At 36.8% G+C, this 20,418-nt stretch overlaps 1 protein-coding gene across 4 annotated transcripts; it reads left to right on the top strand.

Moving 5' to 3' along the window:
* Positions 1-713: 713 nt before the first annotated feature.
* Positions 714-16,440, top strand: LOC141657599 (ultraviolet-B receptor UVR8). 4 transcript variants are annotated; one of them, XR_012548808.1, is made up of 17 exons: positions 714-1,185; positions 1,766-1,842; positions 2,886-2,964; positions 3,662-3,721; positions 6,678-6,779; positions 6,883-6,976; positions 11,107-11,149; positions 11,233-11,278; positions 11,374-11,420; positions 11,521-11,620; positions 12,668-12,722; positions 12,825-12,891; positions 13,178-13,214; positions 13,836-13,915; positions 14,835-15,018; positions 15,886-16,082; positions 16,206-16,440. XR_012548808.1 is itself a non-coding variant. In XM_074464884.1 (15 exons), the coding sequence occupies exons 1-15, from the start codon at positions 888-890 to the stop codon at positions 14,952-14,954; spliced, it is 1,305 nt and encodes a 434-aa protein (XP_074320985.1). In that variant the 5' UTR covers positions 714-887; the 3' UTR covers positions 14,955-15,285. The 4 variants fall into 4 exon arrangements, 1 of the variants encoding a protein (XP_074320985.1); XR_012548810.1 differs by having other exon boundaries at positions 15,886-16,092; positions 16,218-16,440; XR_012548809.1 differs by having other exon boundaries at positions 15,886-16,092.
* Positions 16,441-20,418: the final 3,978 nt, after the last annotated feature.

Raw genomic sequence — 20,418 nt, 5'->3', positions numbered from 1 at the left:
TTCTTTTATAAATATAACCTCCTCCCCTGCAACATTATATCCACTAAAGAGTTTGCCTTGACGGAAAATTTTATTAAACAGTAAAACAACATTACCACCCACTAATGAAAACAATTTAGCATCTAACTGAATTTCTATATTCATTGAAATTTTTAAAGTGTACAACTTCATCAGCTAACAAATTCCACAAAACTATTTGATTCCTAAAAAACAGGTTCAGTGTACACCTCCGAGACCGCGCATGACCAATCTCCTGCTGCCTCGATCATGAACCCGGCTTCAAGTACGCCATACTTTATTATTTGTTTACGCTATTTTATCACTTTCATAGTACTTGGGTCTAACTAAGTTTCTATATTGATTGAAATTTGTATAGTGTACAATGTCGTCAACTTACCTATAATCGTTTGAATCATAAAATACAGGTTCAGTGTTCACCTCCGAATGCTTGCATGACCAATCTCGGTGCTGCCCCGATCATGAACCCGGCTTCAAGTATGCCATACTTTAGTATTTGTTAATTCTTTTTAACCACCTTATTTTTTATCTCCAAATAATTTGAATACAATCCACCCAAAATTTCACAAAATAAAAATTACCCAAACCAACCCGGACCAAATTCTTGCATACTTGAATAACCCGAAATCCAAATTAACCCAATCTTATTGACTCCAGACGGAACGAGTATTTTAAGCTTGTAGACGTTTCACGTTTGTGAGCAGTAGAAGTGTCGGGAAACGTATCAACCGTGAGAACCATCAGTTTCAACTTCACACCAACACTTTCTCCAACCTTCAACTTCATTACGGACTATGGACTACGGACTACTTTACAATTCTTCTCAGTTACTCGCTCTAAATCATTCATGATCCCTCGTCTCCTTCACTATGTCGTGGAGTAAAATTTACGCTCATTTTTCCCGCCATTTCCACCTCGCCGAATCAACCCCAATTTCCCCATCACGCTTTGGGTTACGGTTACGGTTACAGTTTGGATTATCGGCTCGGCGGTACTCGAATGGCGGAGAAAAGAGATTCGCCGCGCTTTGGGGAAACGGTGATTACGGTCGGTTAGGCCTCGGCGGACTTGATTCTCAATGGCGCCCCGTCGTCTGCTCAGCCTTTCGCGGTGCTGATTCGCTTCGTTCCCTCTCTTGTGGCGGCGCTCATACTCTTTTTCTCACAGGTTTATTAAATTTATTCATCAATTGTTGCTTTTTAATTAAGTATACAGTATAGTAATTTACTGCTTGATCATCGAGCTATTGTTAATTCATAATGTTTGCAGGAACATTTCCATTACTGTTCTAGACTTTTAGTTTCGAATTTACTTCGGCATTGCTGGCTATATTGAGTACATTACAGTATGACACATAAACATGTCATTGCTTATTGCTTAGGGTACAGATGTGGCAAGAAATTTAAGACCGAAGCCTGCAAGTTTAAATTTGCTGAAAACGAGGTCAAAACTGGGAGTGAACTTTAATAATGATGATACAAAAGTAAAGAAATTTGAACTTTATCATTTCTGGCTAGTTCACTTTAATAGCTGGTCTCTGTGAAAGATATTTGAACTTTTGAATTGTGGCATGGTTCCTTTTAGTTTTTGCGGTTTCTGTTTGGTTGTCAAATATAAGACCAACTAGTGAGTATTTTTACAAGCTCAACTTGATATTTGAGTTATGATGATTCTTATATATGTATACAATTATGTTTGTGTTACAATGTTGGGAGGATTTCATTTGCTATTAGTTATCATATGGCAGAATCTGGACGTGTGTATGCTTGTGGACTCAATGATTTTGGACAACTTGGGATTTCTGATGATTTGGATTACACAATGGTATGCTACTGAGTGTTTTTGGATGCTCAAGAAACGGAAAGCATGTCTTGTGTTTGTTTCTTGTCTTTTATGTCTATTCTTCGATAAGATAATGAGATCCTTTGCTTTACTGATATGAAATGTTGCAAACGCTCTTTTTAGTATCATGGTAATCTTTATGTTTAAGTTGTTATGCATAACTTAATTTTAAGTTGTTATGCATAACTTAATCTTTATGTTCGATAAGACGCTGTTGTTTTACATAGTTACATCTGATCGCGGTGATAGAGGAGCAATGGGTCTGTCCTGTGGGTGCTGTGGGTCAAGGGTCTAGGTGGGAAGGATAAGAATTTTGTGGTGATGCGTAAGTGCGTAACTTTGGCCGTGTTCGTTTTGTTATGCTGGAGAGGAACTCTTGTATGACGTGAACTTCTTGACTCTTGATTATAACGTGTAACTTACTCTGCCTCTGTGGCAGCAAGAAGAGGCACCCCTATTACGATCTTCTAACGCAATCGCATAGTTTGTAAACTTTTGGAGAGGATATTTTATCATCCTTTTTTGAGAGGATATTTTGTCGTCCTTTTTTGGGAGTATTTGTTATTATTAATTCGATTTTCTCGAACATATTAAAGAAGGGATGTATACATGAAGATCTTTCCCTATATAACTAAAAAGGGAAACAAAACCACATTATTAGGTATTTATTCAACCAATTGGCCTTGGTGACTTTTGCCTAAATGAGGTCACTAGGTTGGGGTTTTCTATGCTTGACATTTGTTCTGCTGGGCCTTGAAGGAATTATAGAAAAGGCAGATTGAGGTATTGTGAGTACACTCAGGACTATTAGTGTTGTATGTTCTAAGTTGTTCCATGGTTGGCATATGGTAAGCTGGCACTAGATTTTAAAGCTCAAGAAGATAGAATTTAATTACTCTTAAAATGTTAGAATTTAATTACTCGAGCCTTGTTTATGCATTTCTAATTTTGTTATCACTACTGTGGTAAGAATATATGTAAAAAATCCAAATTAATTCTTACTTGAGCCTCTAATTCCTTTTTAGGAGCCAACGTTAGTTCCAGGGATTGAGAAACAGATCAAACATATTTCAGCTGGCTACTCTCACTCCTGTGCTATTACAAGTAAGGTTCTTGAGACTTTGATGATCTTTTATTTCTAGTTATATAATCTCCCCACCTTGTTTGTTCTTTATAACTTCTTGTAAAGCTATGATGAGTGACTTGAAGACTTATCTTGTTTCGGGGTAAGCACAATGGCCAGTGGGCTAATCCAGGATTTCAAATATGGTGTAGCGAAAAATATATGTATATCATAATCGTAAAATTATATCACCTAATTCATTTAATGGGGTAGCAAATAGTCTTATTTTCAAAAAAACAAAAATTTGGATGGGGTAGTGGCTAGGTTCCCCCCGACAATGGGCGCTTCTTGTCCCAAACTACCAATTAGATTATTGTGCCATATTTTTTTTCTTGAGGGTTTCTCGCCCTTATAATTCCTTACGGTTTTTCTAATGTGTGATCCAAGGGCACACATTAAAACCTATATGAGTACTGGTTCACAAGATTATCTTGAATCTTATGGCTTTGGTGTTTAATAAAAATCCATATATATAAAAATTTATCACCACCTTATCTGTTGACTGAGCTAATTCAGGCTTTGTTCAGACACTAATTTGGCGGACTATTCAACTTTAGGATGGACGGGGTTGATTACTGCCCAATTGACTGCTTATGTTCAAAAGTTTGTATACCTCTTCTGTTTAAGGGGTTCATGGTTCTTACTTCTAACTTCTGGATGGTTTTCTGTACAATGCAGCGGATGGGGAACTGTATATGTGGGGAAAGAACACTAATGGACAGCTTGGGCTTGGCAAGAGTAACAATCTATCATATGACTATTATTAGCTTTTATGTTGTTATTATTATTTGCTGATTAATTCATCATTTATACTTAGTTCACGCTGTCTCCTCTCTTGAGTGTAGAATTCCTGATTTCTTTCTTTATTTCATTTAGGGGTATAATTCTGTTGCTACAACGGTGAGCGTATAATAAAAAATCATTCAAAATGATTTGGGGTAGGTTAAAATGATCATCATATGAATCTTTCACTGTGAAAAGGCAAACAATAAAAGTAACAAGAGTTAATCACAATTCACAAAGAACGATGAGAGCCATTCTTCAAAGTTCCCCTTACATAAATTCACAAATGGGGCCAAACGGAAATAATGGAAGGAGTACAAAAAACAAAACAAGCTACGTGTAAAGTGGAATCCTAAATACGAGGATACAAAAATAAACGTGAGAAAGCTCGTGTGAAATTGGGCTGATGGAGATGAAGATGATAAACTAATTATATGAATCATAAACCGTCATTTTATTTTTTATGGATGTAACCCCTTATTTTTATCTTAATTAACTCATTATTTAAATGATCTTTCTTGCACGGCCAGACACACAATGTAACATATGTGCGTTGCCACTTTCAGCTATAAATGTGACATTGTTTCATGACCAGCGCTCCGTGCAATGTGCATTGTACTAGAGCACTAATAAGCAGTCTGGTTTGAAGTTATTTTGGGATGTCTATTGTGGGGGCATTTTATCTAAATTGTTATATGGCCTACAAGATGATGTTTGATCATAAATTTGACAAAAATATTGTACTGCCTGAATAGCTGCCCAGTTTCAGTTTCATTATGGCGGAAAGCAAATATTAACATGGTTAGCATAGCTTGAAACTTGTCTGGTGCTGCTACTTTTTTTTTTTATTGTTCTCGTTTTTTGGTTATGGGAAGACAAAAACAAACATGGATAAGGATGATTAAAACTATATGGATGTTTTGGGGATTAGTGAGAATATGACGATGGAGAAGGCACTCTGGAGAGGAAAAATTCATGTTGAAGATTTTTGAGTTTGAGTTTGATTTTGAGTTTTTGATTTTGATTTTTTTTTTTTTTTTTTTAAAAAAAAAATTGTTTGTTTCTTACTTTTTACCATTTACTTACTGGAACAATTTTCCTTTGATTTATACTCTTTTATTTGTTTCATAAACCTATTTTAGTGCTCTAATTTTCTATTTTCACAACTTTCTTACCTTGCTTTATTTTTACAACGTACTTGTTTTGATCGTCTATTTTATTTTATTTTACTTCTGTTTACTTGGCTTTGGCCATTTTGCGGGTTTCAAGCTTAAACGGATTCGCATGATGATTCATGTTAACTGTCTCCAAATCATGTTGGGACCAAGGCTTTGTTGTCTATGATGCTCGGACATGGATATGAGGATCCGACACGGGTACGGATCCGAGTGTCGGATCCTTGAAATCTCAAAAACAAGGACTCGGATACGAGGATGCAAATTTAAATTTGGACTCGGCTAATTTTTTTTTTCCAGAAAAAATTGATTATTAGTTAAAAAAATCAAAGAAAAGAAAGGAAAAATAGTTTCTTCATGTTTAATATGAATGAAGACTTTATTACATCATTAAATTCATGTCAAGATTACTCCTGATATAGGGTGGTTGTACAAAACAAAGGGTAAGAACAAAACACACTCACACCGAAGGATCCGATTTCTCATAGAAGGATCCGACAAGGGATCCATGTCCGGATGCGTGATCGGGTCGTGTCCACCGGATGGTCTGGATCCTTCGGGGTAAGTGAAGAGTCCGAGCATCACAGTTTGTTGTTGTTGTGGTGGTGGTGGTGGTGGTGATGGTGGTATTGTTCTCCTTAGGACTGCCATTGCTAAATTATTGATGTGGTCTTGGTTTTCCAATTGACATGTTTTTGCTTGTCAGAAGTGTGGTCTATTTAAGATTACACCTGCAGAAACAACTAAGCGTCAATGCCAATATAACTTGTGGAGTTGGGATTGTCTACAAGGGAGGACCTAGGTGGGGGTGGGTTCATAGGGGTTATCAAACGATGTAAATTCTCACCAGGGTTTCGAACATGCGCTTCCTGTTGGTAGTAAGCTGATTGAACCAGTTTCTATTTAATTTATAGTTAGTCTTGTATGAGATTGCTATAATTTGATTATGAAAATATGAACTGGGACATTCGTATGAATACAAAGGTCTCATATAAGTGCTTGTTTTTAGTTTTAACAATTGTATAACTATCATGCCATCATTAATAAAATAAAAAAAGTATGAATAAGACATTTTTGGTCATCTAGACAATTAAAAAGTTGATAATATACACAATATACATCTTTACTATTATAATAGTAAGATAGATTACCTTCGAAATTTCACACATGGCCCCCAAACATGTTAGAGAAGGCCCTACTTGTGGTAGACGGTCGATTTTTTTTTTCGACAAGCACATAACATGCTTTATAATTTCTCATTGTAAATGCGGTAAAAATTAGCCGCGTGAAAAGTTATTTGTAGATCTATCGTTTTAAAGACGGAAGTTTGTAACCATACCCATGTAAAAATTGAATATCGATTTCCTTCTATGTATTGCTTTTTTTTGGGTACACCCTGTGCTTCCGTTCTTCGTCCGTCACTAGTTGCCTAACATGAACCGTCCTAATGAATGCTACTAGGAGGTAAAACACATAAAAAGTGGATGAAGAGAGACCAAATAGGCATAGTCTGATATTGAGTAAATCAAAACTGTGAGATGTGTTTATATGAAAAGATAGGTAATAAACAACTTTTATAGTTTATGCATCTTTATCCTTGGTATCCTGTCCTTCACTTTGCTGGCAGTTCATTTGGGAGAAGTGGATTGTTTATCTCTTATTTACATAGTAATTTTAGCTATGAAAGTTATCACAGCTTATTCTATTGATGTTCATTTTCAATATGTATTTGTCAGGTGCACCAAGTGTAGTCTCGAGACCATTAAAAGTTGCATGTTTGAGTGGAATCCACATTGAAATGGCCGCTTTAGCTTCAGAGCATTCCATTGCTGTCACTGGTATGATAGTATCTCCTCTATGTTATTTTTTACTATTAAGTAGTAACTATATCAGTTTAACGAATTATGTCGACCTGAAGTCACTATTTTCTTTGGTTGAAAGATGAAGGTGTTACCTTGAGCTGGGGAGAAGGAAACTCTGGAAGACTAGGTCATGACCGTCAATCAAGCTTGTTAGGCTTTCTAAGCAGTGCATGGTATTGTTTCTGCTCAATATGAAATGCTTTAAATTCTTGTACTTTTGTTTTCCATCACATGTTATAGCAAATGTTTGGTGCATCTTCAGTTTCTTACTGCCATTAGAGCTTGCTTAAGCGACAAAGTTCAGGATACTTAGTTTTTTACTTTGTCAAATTTAATACTCCGTATACAACATCCCTATAGTCATTGTGGTGTTGGCCTATTCTTTGGGCAAAAAGCGATAAGGGGGTAGAGGACTAGAGGAGCCCTTTAATTTGAAATTTTGAATGACAAGAATGAGGGAAAGGAAGAGGCTGGGTGCGAAAATCCGTTGATGAATATAACAGAAGGGGTGGGAGTATCTCCCCTAAAATATTTCATCTTGGAACAGGAAATGAAATCGCGTGGCTATCTGATACATATTCTGATGATTAAATAATTCAATAGATAAGGATCGAACACGGGTGAGCTGTGTTCAGATTATAGGAAGTAGTTTAGTTGAATAAAAACTCATCATTCTAGCTTATAGATTAAGTTTAGGATTATTTACTGATTTTCTAATTGATTAGGAGTCTTGTTTGTTAAGAAGACTATTAGCTTATTTAAGGGGTTTATGTATCTTTATTTTAATCAGAGACAAGTTATAAATAAAAGTTTAGAAAAACCCGATCATGATTTGATCACCAACCAAGGTTTGAACGGTATTTTCAAATCTCGTTTAAAATTAAGATCGGCGTCTTTATTTTAAACATCCATTGGATCGAGGTCTCCGCGGATCTACGACCCAAATATCCCATTGGCTCAAAGCCTAGGCGGACTTTCAGTCAAATATCCCACCCATCGAGAACGATCTCGTCCCTTCGTGAATCAAGGTCCCAAGTTCGACTCTCACCCCAACAACATTTGTTGTTTATTATCGCTTCCGTACTTGTATCATAGGGTATGTCCTCAAATCTAGACGGTCCTAGGCGTGTGAAAGCCAAGTTTTTAGTTGAATTTCTGATTGCGATTGGAGTTCAAGGGTTAAACTCAAGCAGGTAGTTTGAGGGTTAATTGGTTTTGATTACTCGGCTCAGGGGCACGGTTCTAGACAACAACAAAAAAAAAAAATCTATTCATAGGTTACTGTTCATCCGGGGAAAAAAAGTATGTCGAAAGCTTTCTCGTTTGAAAGCAGCCATGAGGAGAATGTTAAGTTTGATCCGACATTGCCTCCTATTTTTGATGATTATAAGGATGAGGTTAATGCTGAGGTTGCTGAAGTTATTCTCGTGCAAGGAGGGTGGAGGGGTGGAAGGCACGAGGTGAGATGGCACAAGAGGGTTATAAATGATTATTATGATTGCAAATCTATGGAGATTGAAGATGATGAGCTGAAGACGAGATTATTGGTTTGCACACATATAAACTTCATGTTTTTCGTCATCAATTATGCATCTGAATTTGAAAGGATTGTATTCGATCTCGGAGGATTACAAGGTTCTAAGAATCGGGACGATTCTTTTGAAGAAAGGGAGTATGATACATATTCTGATGATTAAATAATTCAATAGATAAGGATCGAACACGGGTGAGCTGTGTTCAGATTATAGGAAGTAGTTTAGTTGAATAAAAACTCATCATTCTAGCTTATAGATTAAGTTTAGGATTATTTACTGATTTTCTAATTGATTAGGAGTCTTGTTTGTTAAGAAGACTATTAGCTTATTTAAGGGGTTTATGTATCTTTATTTTAATCAGAGATAAGTTATAAATAAAAGTTTAGAAAAACTCAATCATGATTTGATCACCAACCAAGGTTTGAACGGTATTTTCAAATCTCGTTTAAAATTAAGATCGGCGTCTTTATTTTAAACATCCATTGGATCGAGGTCTCGGCGGATCTACGACCCAAATATCCCCTTGGCTCAAAGTCTAGGCGGAGTTTCAGTCAAATATCCCATCGAGAACGATCTCGTCCCTTCGTGAATCAAGGTCCCAAGTTCGACTCTCACCCGAGCAACATTTGTTGTTTATTATCGCTTCCGTACTCGTATCACTATCACTTGGCAGGGTACGATTAAATGCCAATTTTTATGAAACCCCTTCATATTTTCTTAGTTTTAAGAGGTGGGAGGTGCACCGAGACAAGGAGGTGTGACTCATAGACACTAGGCATACTTTTTAAACAAATTTGTATTTTGAAGATGAAGTTTGTGCCATAATTGTCATTTTTTGGAATTTAAAGAGGGTTAACATGTGATGAAGTAAAAGCTAGGGACTAATGCGCCAAAGATAAGGGAGTAAGAAAGGAACTGGAATAGAAAGAAAAAAAAATATTGAAATTGCATACTAGTGTGTCTTGCTGGCTCCGTCTTGTCTATAAGGCGCACCAAGGTATTTTGTCTAGTGCCTCATTGAAACCTTAGGTTTAAGTGTGCCAAAGTACACTTTTTTAATTTACGGCTATTTCTTTCGCTATTTACACTATTTAAGCAAAAGGGTAGCTATAAGTAGCAAATGGGCTGGTGGGTCATGGTCGATGTTCCTGAGCAAGCGTTTGGAGATAGCGCTGGTTTAGGGTTGCTTTAAGCTGACCAAATTGGAAAAAGTTTGTGAGGGTTGGGACTTGTAGCTATGGAGTATTTTTCTTACACAGTCTTTACCTTTTTAGTAGTACTTGAGTACCATCAGTGGGCTTTACAGTCCGGGGAATTTAGGGCCTGAGTCATGATCAAGAATATGGTGAAGGATGATAGTCATGATATGAATCTTGCTTTTTCCCCAAATCAGGGCCAGAGTTGCCTGTAGTGCAGGTTAAACCAAATAATTTTAAGGCAGTTCAGGGTGGGATGGGCCTTGACTAGGACATTACCCACCTTTTGTGCCTTGGGGTAGCTTTATGTGGCTTAGTGGGGTTACTATTGATAATATCCTGTCACAACTGGAGTTCTATTTGTGGTTCATTTACTGAATATTATCCAAGGATTAAAGGGAAAATTTTATCGTACGGCAATTAGGCCTACCTTACTTTACGGTTCCGAGTGTTGGGCCGTGAAACATTGTCACATTCAAAAGATGAGTGTGGCGGAGATGCGTATGTTGAGGTGGATGTGCGGCCATACAAGGAAAGATCGATTAAGGAATGAGGTGATTAGGGAAAAGGTAAAAGTGGCGCCAATAGAGGACAAGATGATGGAAAATCGACTAAGATGGTTTGGCCATGTGAGAAGGAGACCTATGGACGTGTCAGTTAGGAGGCTGGAAACTTGGAGAACTGAAAAGGTCCTCCCTAGGGGTAGAGGGAGACCGAGACAGACATGGTTGAGAGTGATAGAGCACGATATGAGATTTATGGGGCTTGAGGAGAGTATGGTGACGGAGAGGGCACAATGGAAAGAAAGGATACATGTGGATTTTTAGTATTTGATGTTATTTGACAGATTTAGTGTTTTTATTTAATTTTTAAAAAAAAAAAATTATTTGTCCTTCTCTCCTTTATTACACCTTTTTACCAACCACTTATATATTTTACTTGATTTACTTTTAAGATATTCCGGATTCTTTAATTCTACTTCGATTTTCAAAATCGTTTTAATCTTTATTCTCGATTTAAATTTGAAGTTTTTATAAAAAAAAAATCCGGAATTCGATTTTAAAACCTATAAGTTTACCTTGACTTTGTATTATGTTTCGCTCCTTTTTTCGCATTTTGAGGTGTGCGTTTACCCATGGACGGTTCTAAAGGATGATTCATGTCAGCCGACCCCAAATCATTTTGGGATTAAGGCTCTGATGTTGTTGTTGTTGTTGTTGTTGTTGTTTTGAGTTCAAGTAATTATTCGGGTTTGTTTATCCCTCTATGTTGTGGTCGTAGTTTCGTTCCTTAAAAAAAAGTTTTTTCGGATTAAAAGGTGGGGAATTTTCGACCAAGAAATATCTGTGCACATAGTTTGCTGTGAACTTGCTGAATTTGATGGTTCAGTAATGGTAGCAAAATGGTAAGTGGTAACAAATAAGCAGTTCAGATCAACTCCGTTTGTATCTAGGTGGTATTCGTAAGTAAAACACTGGGAAACTTTACATGCCAGCTGCTGACAACTTGACAATGTTGACATATATTTTCAAGCCTTCGTGTGTTATTTCTTATTTAACGTTCTTATTGCAGTGAATACACACCAAGGGTCATCAAGAGACTTGATGGGATCAAGGTATAACTTTCCAACCTTTTGAACAAACTTTGTTCATTAATTTCAGTGTAATCACATTTCTTGATCTAATACTTTTATATCAGGTCAAAATGGTTGCTGCGGGCTTGTTGCATTCAGCTTGCGTTGACGGTATTTTTGTGCCTTTTCTATGGATAATTTATTTGGATATTTCAATTTTCATGCGAAACTGGTTTTAAATTTCTTTTGAACCTCATTTTCAACAGAAAATGGCAACGTCTTTGTCTTTGGTGAGAGAGCAATGGAAAAGCTTGTGAGTTTCTGGCGATTAAAACGCGTTTTGTGTATATACTTGAATTGTTAATTTGCTAAAGATATTTTTTAGCCTTGGCTAATTGAACTATCATTTGCAGAGCTTTGGGTCAAACAATAGAACAGGGCCATCACTGTTGTTGGATTTGCCAATTTCTGAAGAAATTGCATGTGGTGGTTACCACACTTGTATCATAACTGGTAATTCTTGATCTCTTCTGCATTTCCAATGAAAATACTTTTGTTGTTATTTTGAAAACGCCTCTGTTTAAAAGTCTCAAAATGTTTTTGAGAAAAGAATGTGGAAATTAGCTTGACTATGAGCATAATGTGCACGTGATTGTTGAGGAACCGAGGCTGTGCACAGTGACTTTGATAGTGCACAAGATCAATCTGTCTCTTTATCAAGTTCATATCTAGGATCACAAAAATTAGACATTACTGCGTGACCTTCTGAAGGCTGCAGGCGTGTAAGGTAGGAATGATGTCCAAATTGTAGTCTCTCATCCTTTGCAAAGTCATAGAGTAAGATGTGGTTGACAGATCCTTCTTTTCGACATGACTTGTGTGCCTTCTGAAGGCTGCAGGCGTGGAAGGTAGAACTGATGTCAAATATGGAGAGTCTCTAGAGTCTAGTCCTTTGCAAAGTCATAGAGTGTGGTTGACGGATCCTTCTTTTCATAGGCACAACCGCACAAGCAACCACTCTCAAATTTGAAAATGTTTTCGTGAACGATTATTCTACGTGTGTCGTTCCGGAATGCTAGTAATTAGTCTCTGCAGGCTTGCAGCTGCTATTATGTCTGCATTCTGGGGATAGGGAGCTCTGTGTATCTATGATTAGCACCGTCTGCTGATTTTTCATTTTTTTTTTTGCAGAAAATCATCTTCAATTGGTAGTTGTTTTCATAGGGTGTAAATTCATAACGAATTGAACAGAGTAAACTTCAGTATTTGTCCCTTTTATGCATGCAAGACTATTCAATCCCCCTTATGGGGGTTTTGTAATTAAATAGAAGAGTGTTTATGCAGTAGAGCTTTACATAACCCTATTTGTCTATTTGTTTACCATTGGGCTAATCCCCAGAATATAAGGAAAGTAATAGATATAGAAAAATTGTTATTTTATGTACATTTTATCATGAACATGTATCCCTGTCCTCCTTCAAAAGTTACTTGTTTGCTTATTATGTAGTTTACCTGGTCGCACCAACTAATTTATAGTTTTTGTTGCTTTTTTTGGTGAAGGTAATAGAGAGTTATACACATTGGGTTCAAATGAAAATGGCTGCCTTGGTATTGGGTATGCTTCTTTTGATTGTTAGATTAATGAGTCAATAGCTTTGCACGTTTATGATGATATGTAGCCTCTAATTGACGTTGTGCTCTTTGTCTTTTATTTAAGCTACACAGATGTCAGTCAATCTCCTCAGAGAGTTGAAGGTCCTTTTTTAAGGCAGCCAGTTAGTAAGGTTTGTGCTAGATATTGGAATTTAATGTTTTTTCTTGAGTTCACGTGTCAATTGTCAGCTTAGGTAGAAGCGTAGGAAATAATATGTGGCCATGTCCTGCTCTTCAGTTTGTGTGTTGTCTCTTAAAAGTTGAGTATCTTGTCTCTTAAAAGTTGGGTGTTTGCAATAAACTAATATAGAATGCTACGGGCTAAAACTGTGACGGCACTAATTGCTATAGTTGAATAAAATTTACACTTGTAGCATCCAGTATTTGATATTTCATTGATGTTGGATGTGTTCTCAGGTTTCTTGCGGCTGGAAGCACACAGCGGCTATTTCAGGTGTGTTTTGCTGCAAAATCTCGTCCTTGTAGTCTCAACATTTTCTCTACAACACATTTAGTATTGAACATTACTGAGTTTGTCCTTTTTGTACCCCACCAAAATAATTTGTTCATTGCTCATGTGTTGCTTCTCCTATTTTTGTTTTTGTAACTTTGTAAGATATAGCAACTTTCAGTCGTCTTATTATCGCCGCTGTTTATTAGTCGTCGTTGTTGGGTGTGGTTTCCTGTTGTCTGCGGTAAAAATTTGTTCTTTTATTTCCTGTACTCTATTATCTGTGAATCATTGAGGTCTGGCTTGGAAGGGAGGTAATTGTTATGTAATAATAATAGTTCAACAAAAAAAAATTAAAAAAAGGAGGAAAGTAGATGTAGACTGTTAGTGGGTGGTAGAAATGAGGAAAGGATGATAATAGCTAAGCAATAAAGGGGGTAACAGTTACCCGCCTCCCTTACCCCCTTTTCCACCCTCAAACCTGCGTGACCACCAATTTCTCTCTCTCCCTTTGTATTGAGCTCGATTACCAGTAACAATTACCACTATCCCAAGCAAGTCTACTGTGCTCTCTCGCTCCAAAAACTCATAGACTTCATGATTTTGTAATTCTATTTTCTTCAGGTGGTTATGTTTTCACATGGGGATGGGGAGGTTCTCATGGGACTTTCTCTGTAGATGGACAGTCTTCTGGAGGGCAACTGGTATATTCTTGGCTGTTGTCTTGTGTTTCCCTCTTTCTTTCAAGCTTGTATTCTTGTAGTAATTATTGCTCCCTTTTGACCTTTTGGAATTCAAATGCTAGAATTTTTATTATTCTCAATGCAATTATCTATTATCCTCTCCCAAGACGTTTCGACGCATGCAATAGCATGTGTGGACTTGTGGTGGAGGGTCATTCAGCATGGTGCTGAAAACAGCTGAATCACTGATAATTGCTTTTACGTGTATTTTTTTAACAACCGCCCCAAAATCATAAACGGTCTACCAAAAACAGTGAAAGTTCGTGTTGACCAGGCGTAGGACTTTTGTCTCATTCAGTCTATAATTTTGGCTATTTGATTTAGGGAACTCTTTATTTTTTTTCCCACATCAATGTGTGGGAGACTTTTTTTTCAGTCTTCGTGAACTTTGACTGTTGGCTCTTCCCGCTATTATATCATTATAAAAAAATATGATTTTCTTCTTTCTATTCAGTTTCCTCTCCTCTCCCTCCATGATTATGCACTTGCTAAATGTCTATTTAACTAGTACCGGAGACAACCATAGGCTAACTACTGCATAGCATGTGTAATATAGTGAAAAAGGAGAATTGTATACAACTTCGATAACTTCAAACTGTTTACACAGAAATTGTAGCTTGAAAAACATAGAGTTCACCCGTATATTTTCTAATCAAATTTTGTAGGGATGCATAGGTATAATGCTGAGTTTAAAAGTTTGCCAAAGCAACATATGCTTTTAGGATATGACAACTACGTTTATACGATGGAAAAAAGAAGCTTGAAAGGCTTACTGGCCATTCCTATTCTCTAGTTCAACATTATATCCAGAGATTTCCGGATATTTAACAGCTTCGATAATTTCATGATCTCACATGTTTCAGTTTTCTTCAAACTGCAGGGCCATGGAACTGATGTTGACTATGTTGAGCCAGCTTTGGTTGATTTTGGAAGCAATGTGAAGGCATTGGAGGTGTCATGCGGATTCAATCACACTGGTGCCATACTCGAGTACATATAACTTCAACAAGTAAATTTCGTCACTTGGGAGTAGGTATTTCGGAAGCTTTTATGAGCTGCACGAGGTACTCTACTGTTTACTATTGATATAAATTAATCCATTTATTTTACTTCTCAGAGGTCATTAACAAATTTAATCACATGAAACACAAAATCGTAATCTGAAATGTGTCTAGATTCTAGAGTGTCATACTTGTCTGGAGATATCAGTTGTTCGTAAATATACTGTGTATCTATAGAATTTAGTCATTGAAATATGTATCTTGTACCAAATTGCTATATATAGAATAAAACAAAGGCTCACAGATATGCCAACGGGATTTTGGCTTAAATCAAGTTTGGGCTTGGGATTATAGGACCCTTGCAAGTTCCTATCACCTTTGGGATGTTTTTAATGTTTTTGTAAGAACGTATAGACCTTAAAGAACAGGAAATTGATATTAACAAGCTGATTTACAATTTTATGGGTCATGTTCATAATAGCCACACACAAATTCTCATTTGTGACGAGTTTGTGACGGGTCAAGTAAAACCCACATGGCTAGATAAGACAAATCATTTGTGAATTGTGACTCCCTATGCACTTTAATTTATGTCTTATCTACCCATGTGGGTAATACTTGACCCGTTACAAGCTTGTGACGGATATACCCGTCACAAAGGAGACTTACTGATAGCCACATCTACTTTTGAATTTTCTACTGTATTCAATTTCTTCTGTCTTGAGGTTCTTTGTTTAATGTTTGTTCTGCTTTCAAGATGTATATCTGGAGTAGTTTTGTATGTTTCTTCCAACTTCCATCATGGCTGTATTATGTAGGGTCAAGTATTGACTATCTAGCTGCTTCATGGATTGTTTCATGTTAGAATAATGTTCTCTGGCTGTTTAGATCCATTGTATTCGGTACTAAATTTAACGCTTGTCACTACAGTGGGACAATGCTTAAATTTGAAGTTAGTGCGTGAAATTTGTGAAATGAGGATTCTGAAGAGTGACAAACCCAAATTTGGGACCCTAAATTTTTTGTTTTGCTTCCAGTTTTAAGAGCAGTAGACAGTAGTGGACAGGAGCCCCAGAGTTTTTGTGTTAATATACACAGGTTTTAAATTACCATTGTTACTGTACTTTGTTGGAGACTGTCTTGATGATATTAGTCACGGCTTCACGCTCGATTAAAGGAGGCGAGTTGTGATAAATTTATGGCAGCCAGTGTAAGAAAGGTTGTGGCCTACTGGCCTGTAATCGAGTAAGGTTGATTTGAAGTGGAAGATGAAGTGTAGGAAATTTTTATCCAAACTAGCGAGGAGAGGAGTTAAATGAAGAAGTGTCCTGTAATCGAGTAAGGTTGATTTGAAGTGGAAGACTGACATGATTCATTTGTATTTAGAAATGCCTTTTAATTGAGGTTAGTTATGTCCCGATTCACAATATAACATGATATTACTCATGTAGCTAGTTGCCATTAAATGTTCAAAAACTTTGAATATTGTCGTGCTCAGAATAGGTATGTGGCGAAGATGAGTTTGTTTATTTCGGTATGCGGTCAAAAGAAGGGATTTCTAGAGAAATGAGATGATTAGAGAGTACATGGGAATATTTGCTAAATGAATATAAGACGATGGAAAATTGACTAAGATGGTTGAACATGTGTTATTAGAGACGAAAAGAGGTCTCATCTAAAAAGTTCAGAAGAATGAGAATTGATTAGATTGTAAAGGGTGGGGAAGCGCTAGCCATGGTCAAACATTAGGGCCAACTCAGCCTGTCCGGAACGAGCCGCCACTCGGGTCAATTTTCACCCAGCCCTCGTGACCCATGACTAGCTCTGCCCGACCCGTCAAAAATTAACCAAGCCCGAGTCGAACAAAACCAACCTAACCTGCCCAGACCCGCCCCCAATTTGATACGTATTACTTGAAAATAATGTTGAGCCGGATGTCCTGGCCTGTCTCATCCTGACTAGGCTGATTTCGGGTCCACCTCCATCCGACTTGGCATGGTCCGGTTCTGGGTCTGCATAGCCAAGCTCGGCCTATGACCACCCCTAGGAAGCGGCAAGAAAGGAGGATGGATTTTCATCCCTTTTTTCTCCGGATAATTCACGTGGTATCCCTGAACTTTGTCACTTTGCTTATCGTACCCAATATTTTAAGTTTATGTACATAATACCCTTTATGTTTGATTTTCATCCATAAAATGCCCCTTTTTGTCGCTACAAAAAATTTTAGTTGAGCATAACTCCTAGACCGGAATTCAGAATCGGCCAATTTTTGTTCTAAAATGATTATCTCATCACTCTATGATTTGAGGGGAAAAAATGTCGACTAACGTTTTGTCGGGTTTTTTTGTATGAAAACCTTAAATCAATCATAACTTCGTTCATAAATTTTCGAATAAACATTTTCGTTTTGTTAAATTATAGAGCTGGAAAAGTTAATCAATTTGAAAAAAAAAATTGCCAAAATCCGTTTTTTGGTCTATGATTTATGTTCATTTGAAAATGTTAAGAACGATAAAAAAAAAACATGTCATATTTGAAAATCAAACTTAAGAGTACTTTGTGCAGAAACTTAAAAAGTTAGGTACCACCTGTAAAATTGCATACTTTAAACACTAGGTCTTGGTATAGACGGGTGGGGCGAACAGACGGGTAAAGACCTCTAATAAAATGGGTAGGGGGGACAAGGTGGGGCACCCCCATGTGCTTCCCACTTTATGGAAAATGGGTATTTTGTGAGGGGAAATGGTATCCGTCTATACGTATAGACGGATAGTGCCCGTCTATAATGAGAATTTGTGTACTTTAAAATACCACGTGAATTTTCCATTTTTTTAAAAAAAATCTTACTATTTAATTATTTTTATCATTTTGTCACTTTATTTTATATGGGTTAATTGAGCTGAGCTTCAATTGTTTGTTTAGCTTTTTGTTAAAATAATTTTGAAATATTTCGTCGTGTCGGTACTAATCAAGATGGAGATGAACCTTGGAAGTCTTGTGCAGGCCTTTGAGGGAATGTATTAGTGATAAGATATTGATTGAATTTCGTGTTGGGGTTGTCGCCTCCACCTTACCACTCCATTAGTATAAGGTCTTTTGAAAAGGAGTCCAAAAACAAATCTCAAAAAGGAGAAAAAGGGAGAGGGTTTGAGAGAAGTGTTCAACTCGTTTTTCTTTGGAGAGCTTGCACTAAACTGTTTGTTGCCAGAGTCAACCGTTGGATCGTCCTGAGCTTGTTTGTGACATCCAAGGCTTCATTCTGACGAGAGGATTGTTGGGGTACCAACCCAATTCCCATATTGGAACAGAAGAGAAGTCATGCCTAGTTCATAAGAGACTCACCACTTTATTAGTATGAGGCATTTTTGGAATTAGGCCCAAAGTCAAATTTGCGCGGGCTTAGCTTAAAACGGACAATATCATACTAATGTGACGGTATGGTGGAGGCGACAGTCCCAACATTTCGACCATTAGTAAGGATGAGCCTATACTCTACTTTGTCACAATAATACAATGTACTTCGTACATGTTTTGTTTTCACTATGAAAAAGTGAAATCGACTACATCATTAGTGAAATTGAGGGAATGTAGAGTAGTATGACTTTGAACAAATGTTAACACCAACATTTTTTTGAAAAATATAAAAAAATGTATGTCACAGATGGTCCAAAGATTGGAGTCTAACGGACATGTAGTCTAATCTTTCAAGTCGTCCTAGTAGTAGAAAAATTCATCTCAATAAATAGGAAGATGTACAAAGGTATTGACAAGTCCATGGTTGATTTGGTCCAGTCACTGAGATACAGACTACAGCAATTCAGTTGTGCAGTGTAAAATGATAGGCACCTGTGCGTTATATATTATGCATATATGCAATTTGGACCTTGATATATCACAACTCACATCTATATATTCAATTTTCTCACTGTCTTCTTGACTCTTGACCCTGCCCCACTATTATAAATATAAACTGATTATGTTACCCAAAGTCAATTTATTGTGACTTGTGACTTTACATTTTTTTTAGTTTGGCCAAAGGTCCTATGATAGTGAAATTGTGTGGTGGTGGGAGATGTTTACATTTAGTATGCTCATCTTTATGGCCAATTTCAAATACAATGCAATTGGCATCTATCACTTTCATCACATAGGGTTCTTGTTATGTTTAGATTCCTAAATTAGATGGAAATTAGGCTAATGAGACTGTTTTTGAATTACCAATAACAACTATATTAACCCTAGCGTCCCGTTTTTCGAGGAAGGAGAAGAGCTGTTATCTAGGTAATGCTTTTGTTCCAGTCGAATACTCTTTTTTCTTTGTCTAACTAACCTAGACACCTATTAAAAGGGCTCGCTATTTCAACTAGAGGAGTGACCGGTTGGTTAACCAAACTCCAACCCAGCGTCACACGTTCTCCGAGGTCGAAATGATCTAGTGCTCAACTACCGACTCCTCCTAGAAATGCGTTATCCGAGGCGAGCTAGTAAAATAAGTTGTTTCCAGATAATCCATGATGAAAATTACCTCAAGGATTACGAATAGTCATTTGCATTATCTTCAATTATCTAGCTTGCCATGTTTGAATGAGTGTCATTTGATTATATATGACATTAGAGGTGGCTATTTGGGTGCTAAGTTTTTTCACAAATTCTCATTATAGACGGGAGATATCTGTCTATAGTTATAAACGGACTAAATATCCACTCGTTTTAAGCATAAGATAAGCAACAAGTGTCATGGTAGGGCCCAGAAATATTACCATTTTAAGTATGTTTAATCCGTCTTTCACTTTAGACGGATATATCCGTCTATAATGAGGCTAATGAAAGGTTTTTAGGAGTTCTTAAGTTATAGGAGCAGCCCAGAATTAAGAAGAAGGTACTCTAGTTAAGAAAAAGGTGAATAATTGGGAGAGTTAAGTTAATAATAAGTAGGTGATGATTAGCTGAAGTCAAAGAGACAACGCAAAATCAGCTGACTAAAATGAGCTTTCTGCTTAAGAGAGCTGTTGTACCTGCACAGTGTACACCTAAAAGGTTATCACTTTATCAAATTTTCAAAATTGTTCATCATTAACCTATAATTGCCAATCCAGTGGTCCCTTCTCACTTTAGAATTACAGCTAGTGTTACTATAGACGGATATAGCTAAAGACGGGTCAAATAACTTGAAAGTGGTGACATTTTTGCCCCCATCACCCTACTTATTGCTAGTTCTATTAGAAATATGGTATTGTATTTGGCCCGTTTTTAGTTATAGACGGATATGTACCGTCTATAATGAAATTTTGTGTTAGAATTACTACTTTCGATTTTCCAACTCCATTTTTTTTTGAATCTCAATTCCCATTTTACTTATTCACAAATTCTTATGTGTGATTTCTTGAATCTCAATTCCCATTTTACTTATTCACAAATTTTTATGTGTGATTTATGAAATCTGTCACTTTGAAAAGATGTCAG

Source organism: Silene latifolia, chromosome 5 (assembly GCF_048544455.1).
Source record: "Silene latifolia isolate original U9 population chromosome 5, ASM4854445v1, whole genome shotgun sequence".
In the NCBI taxonomy this organism is placed as follows: Eukaryota; Viridiplantae; Streptophyta; class Magnoliopsida; order Caryophyllales; family Caryophyllaceae; genus Silene; species Silene latifolia.
This window is presented reverse-complemented; position numbering and strand designations above follow the sequence as displayed.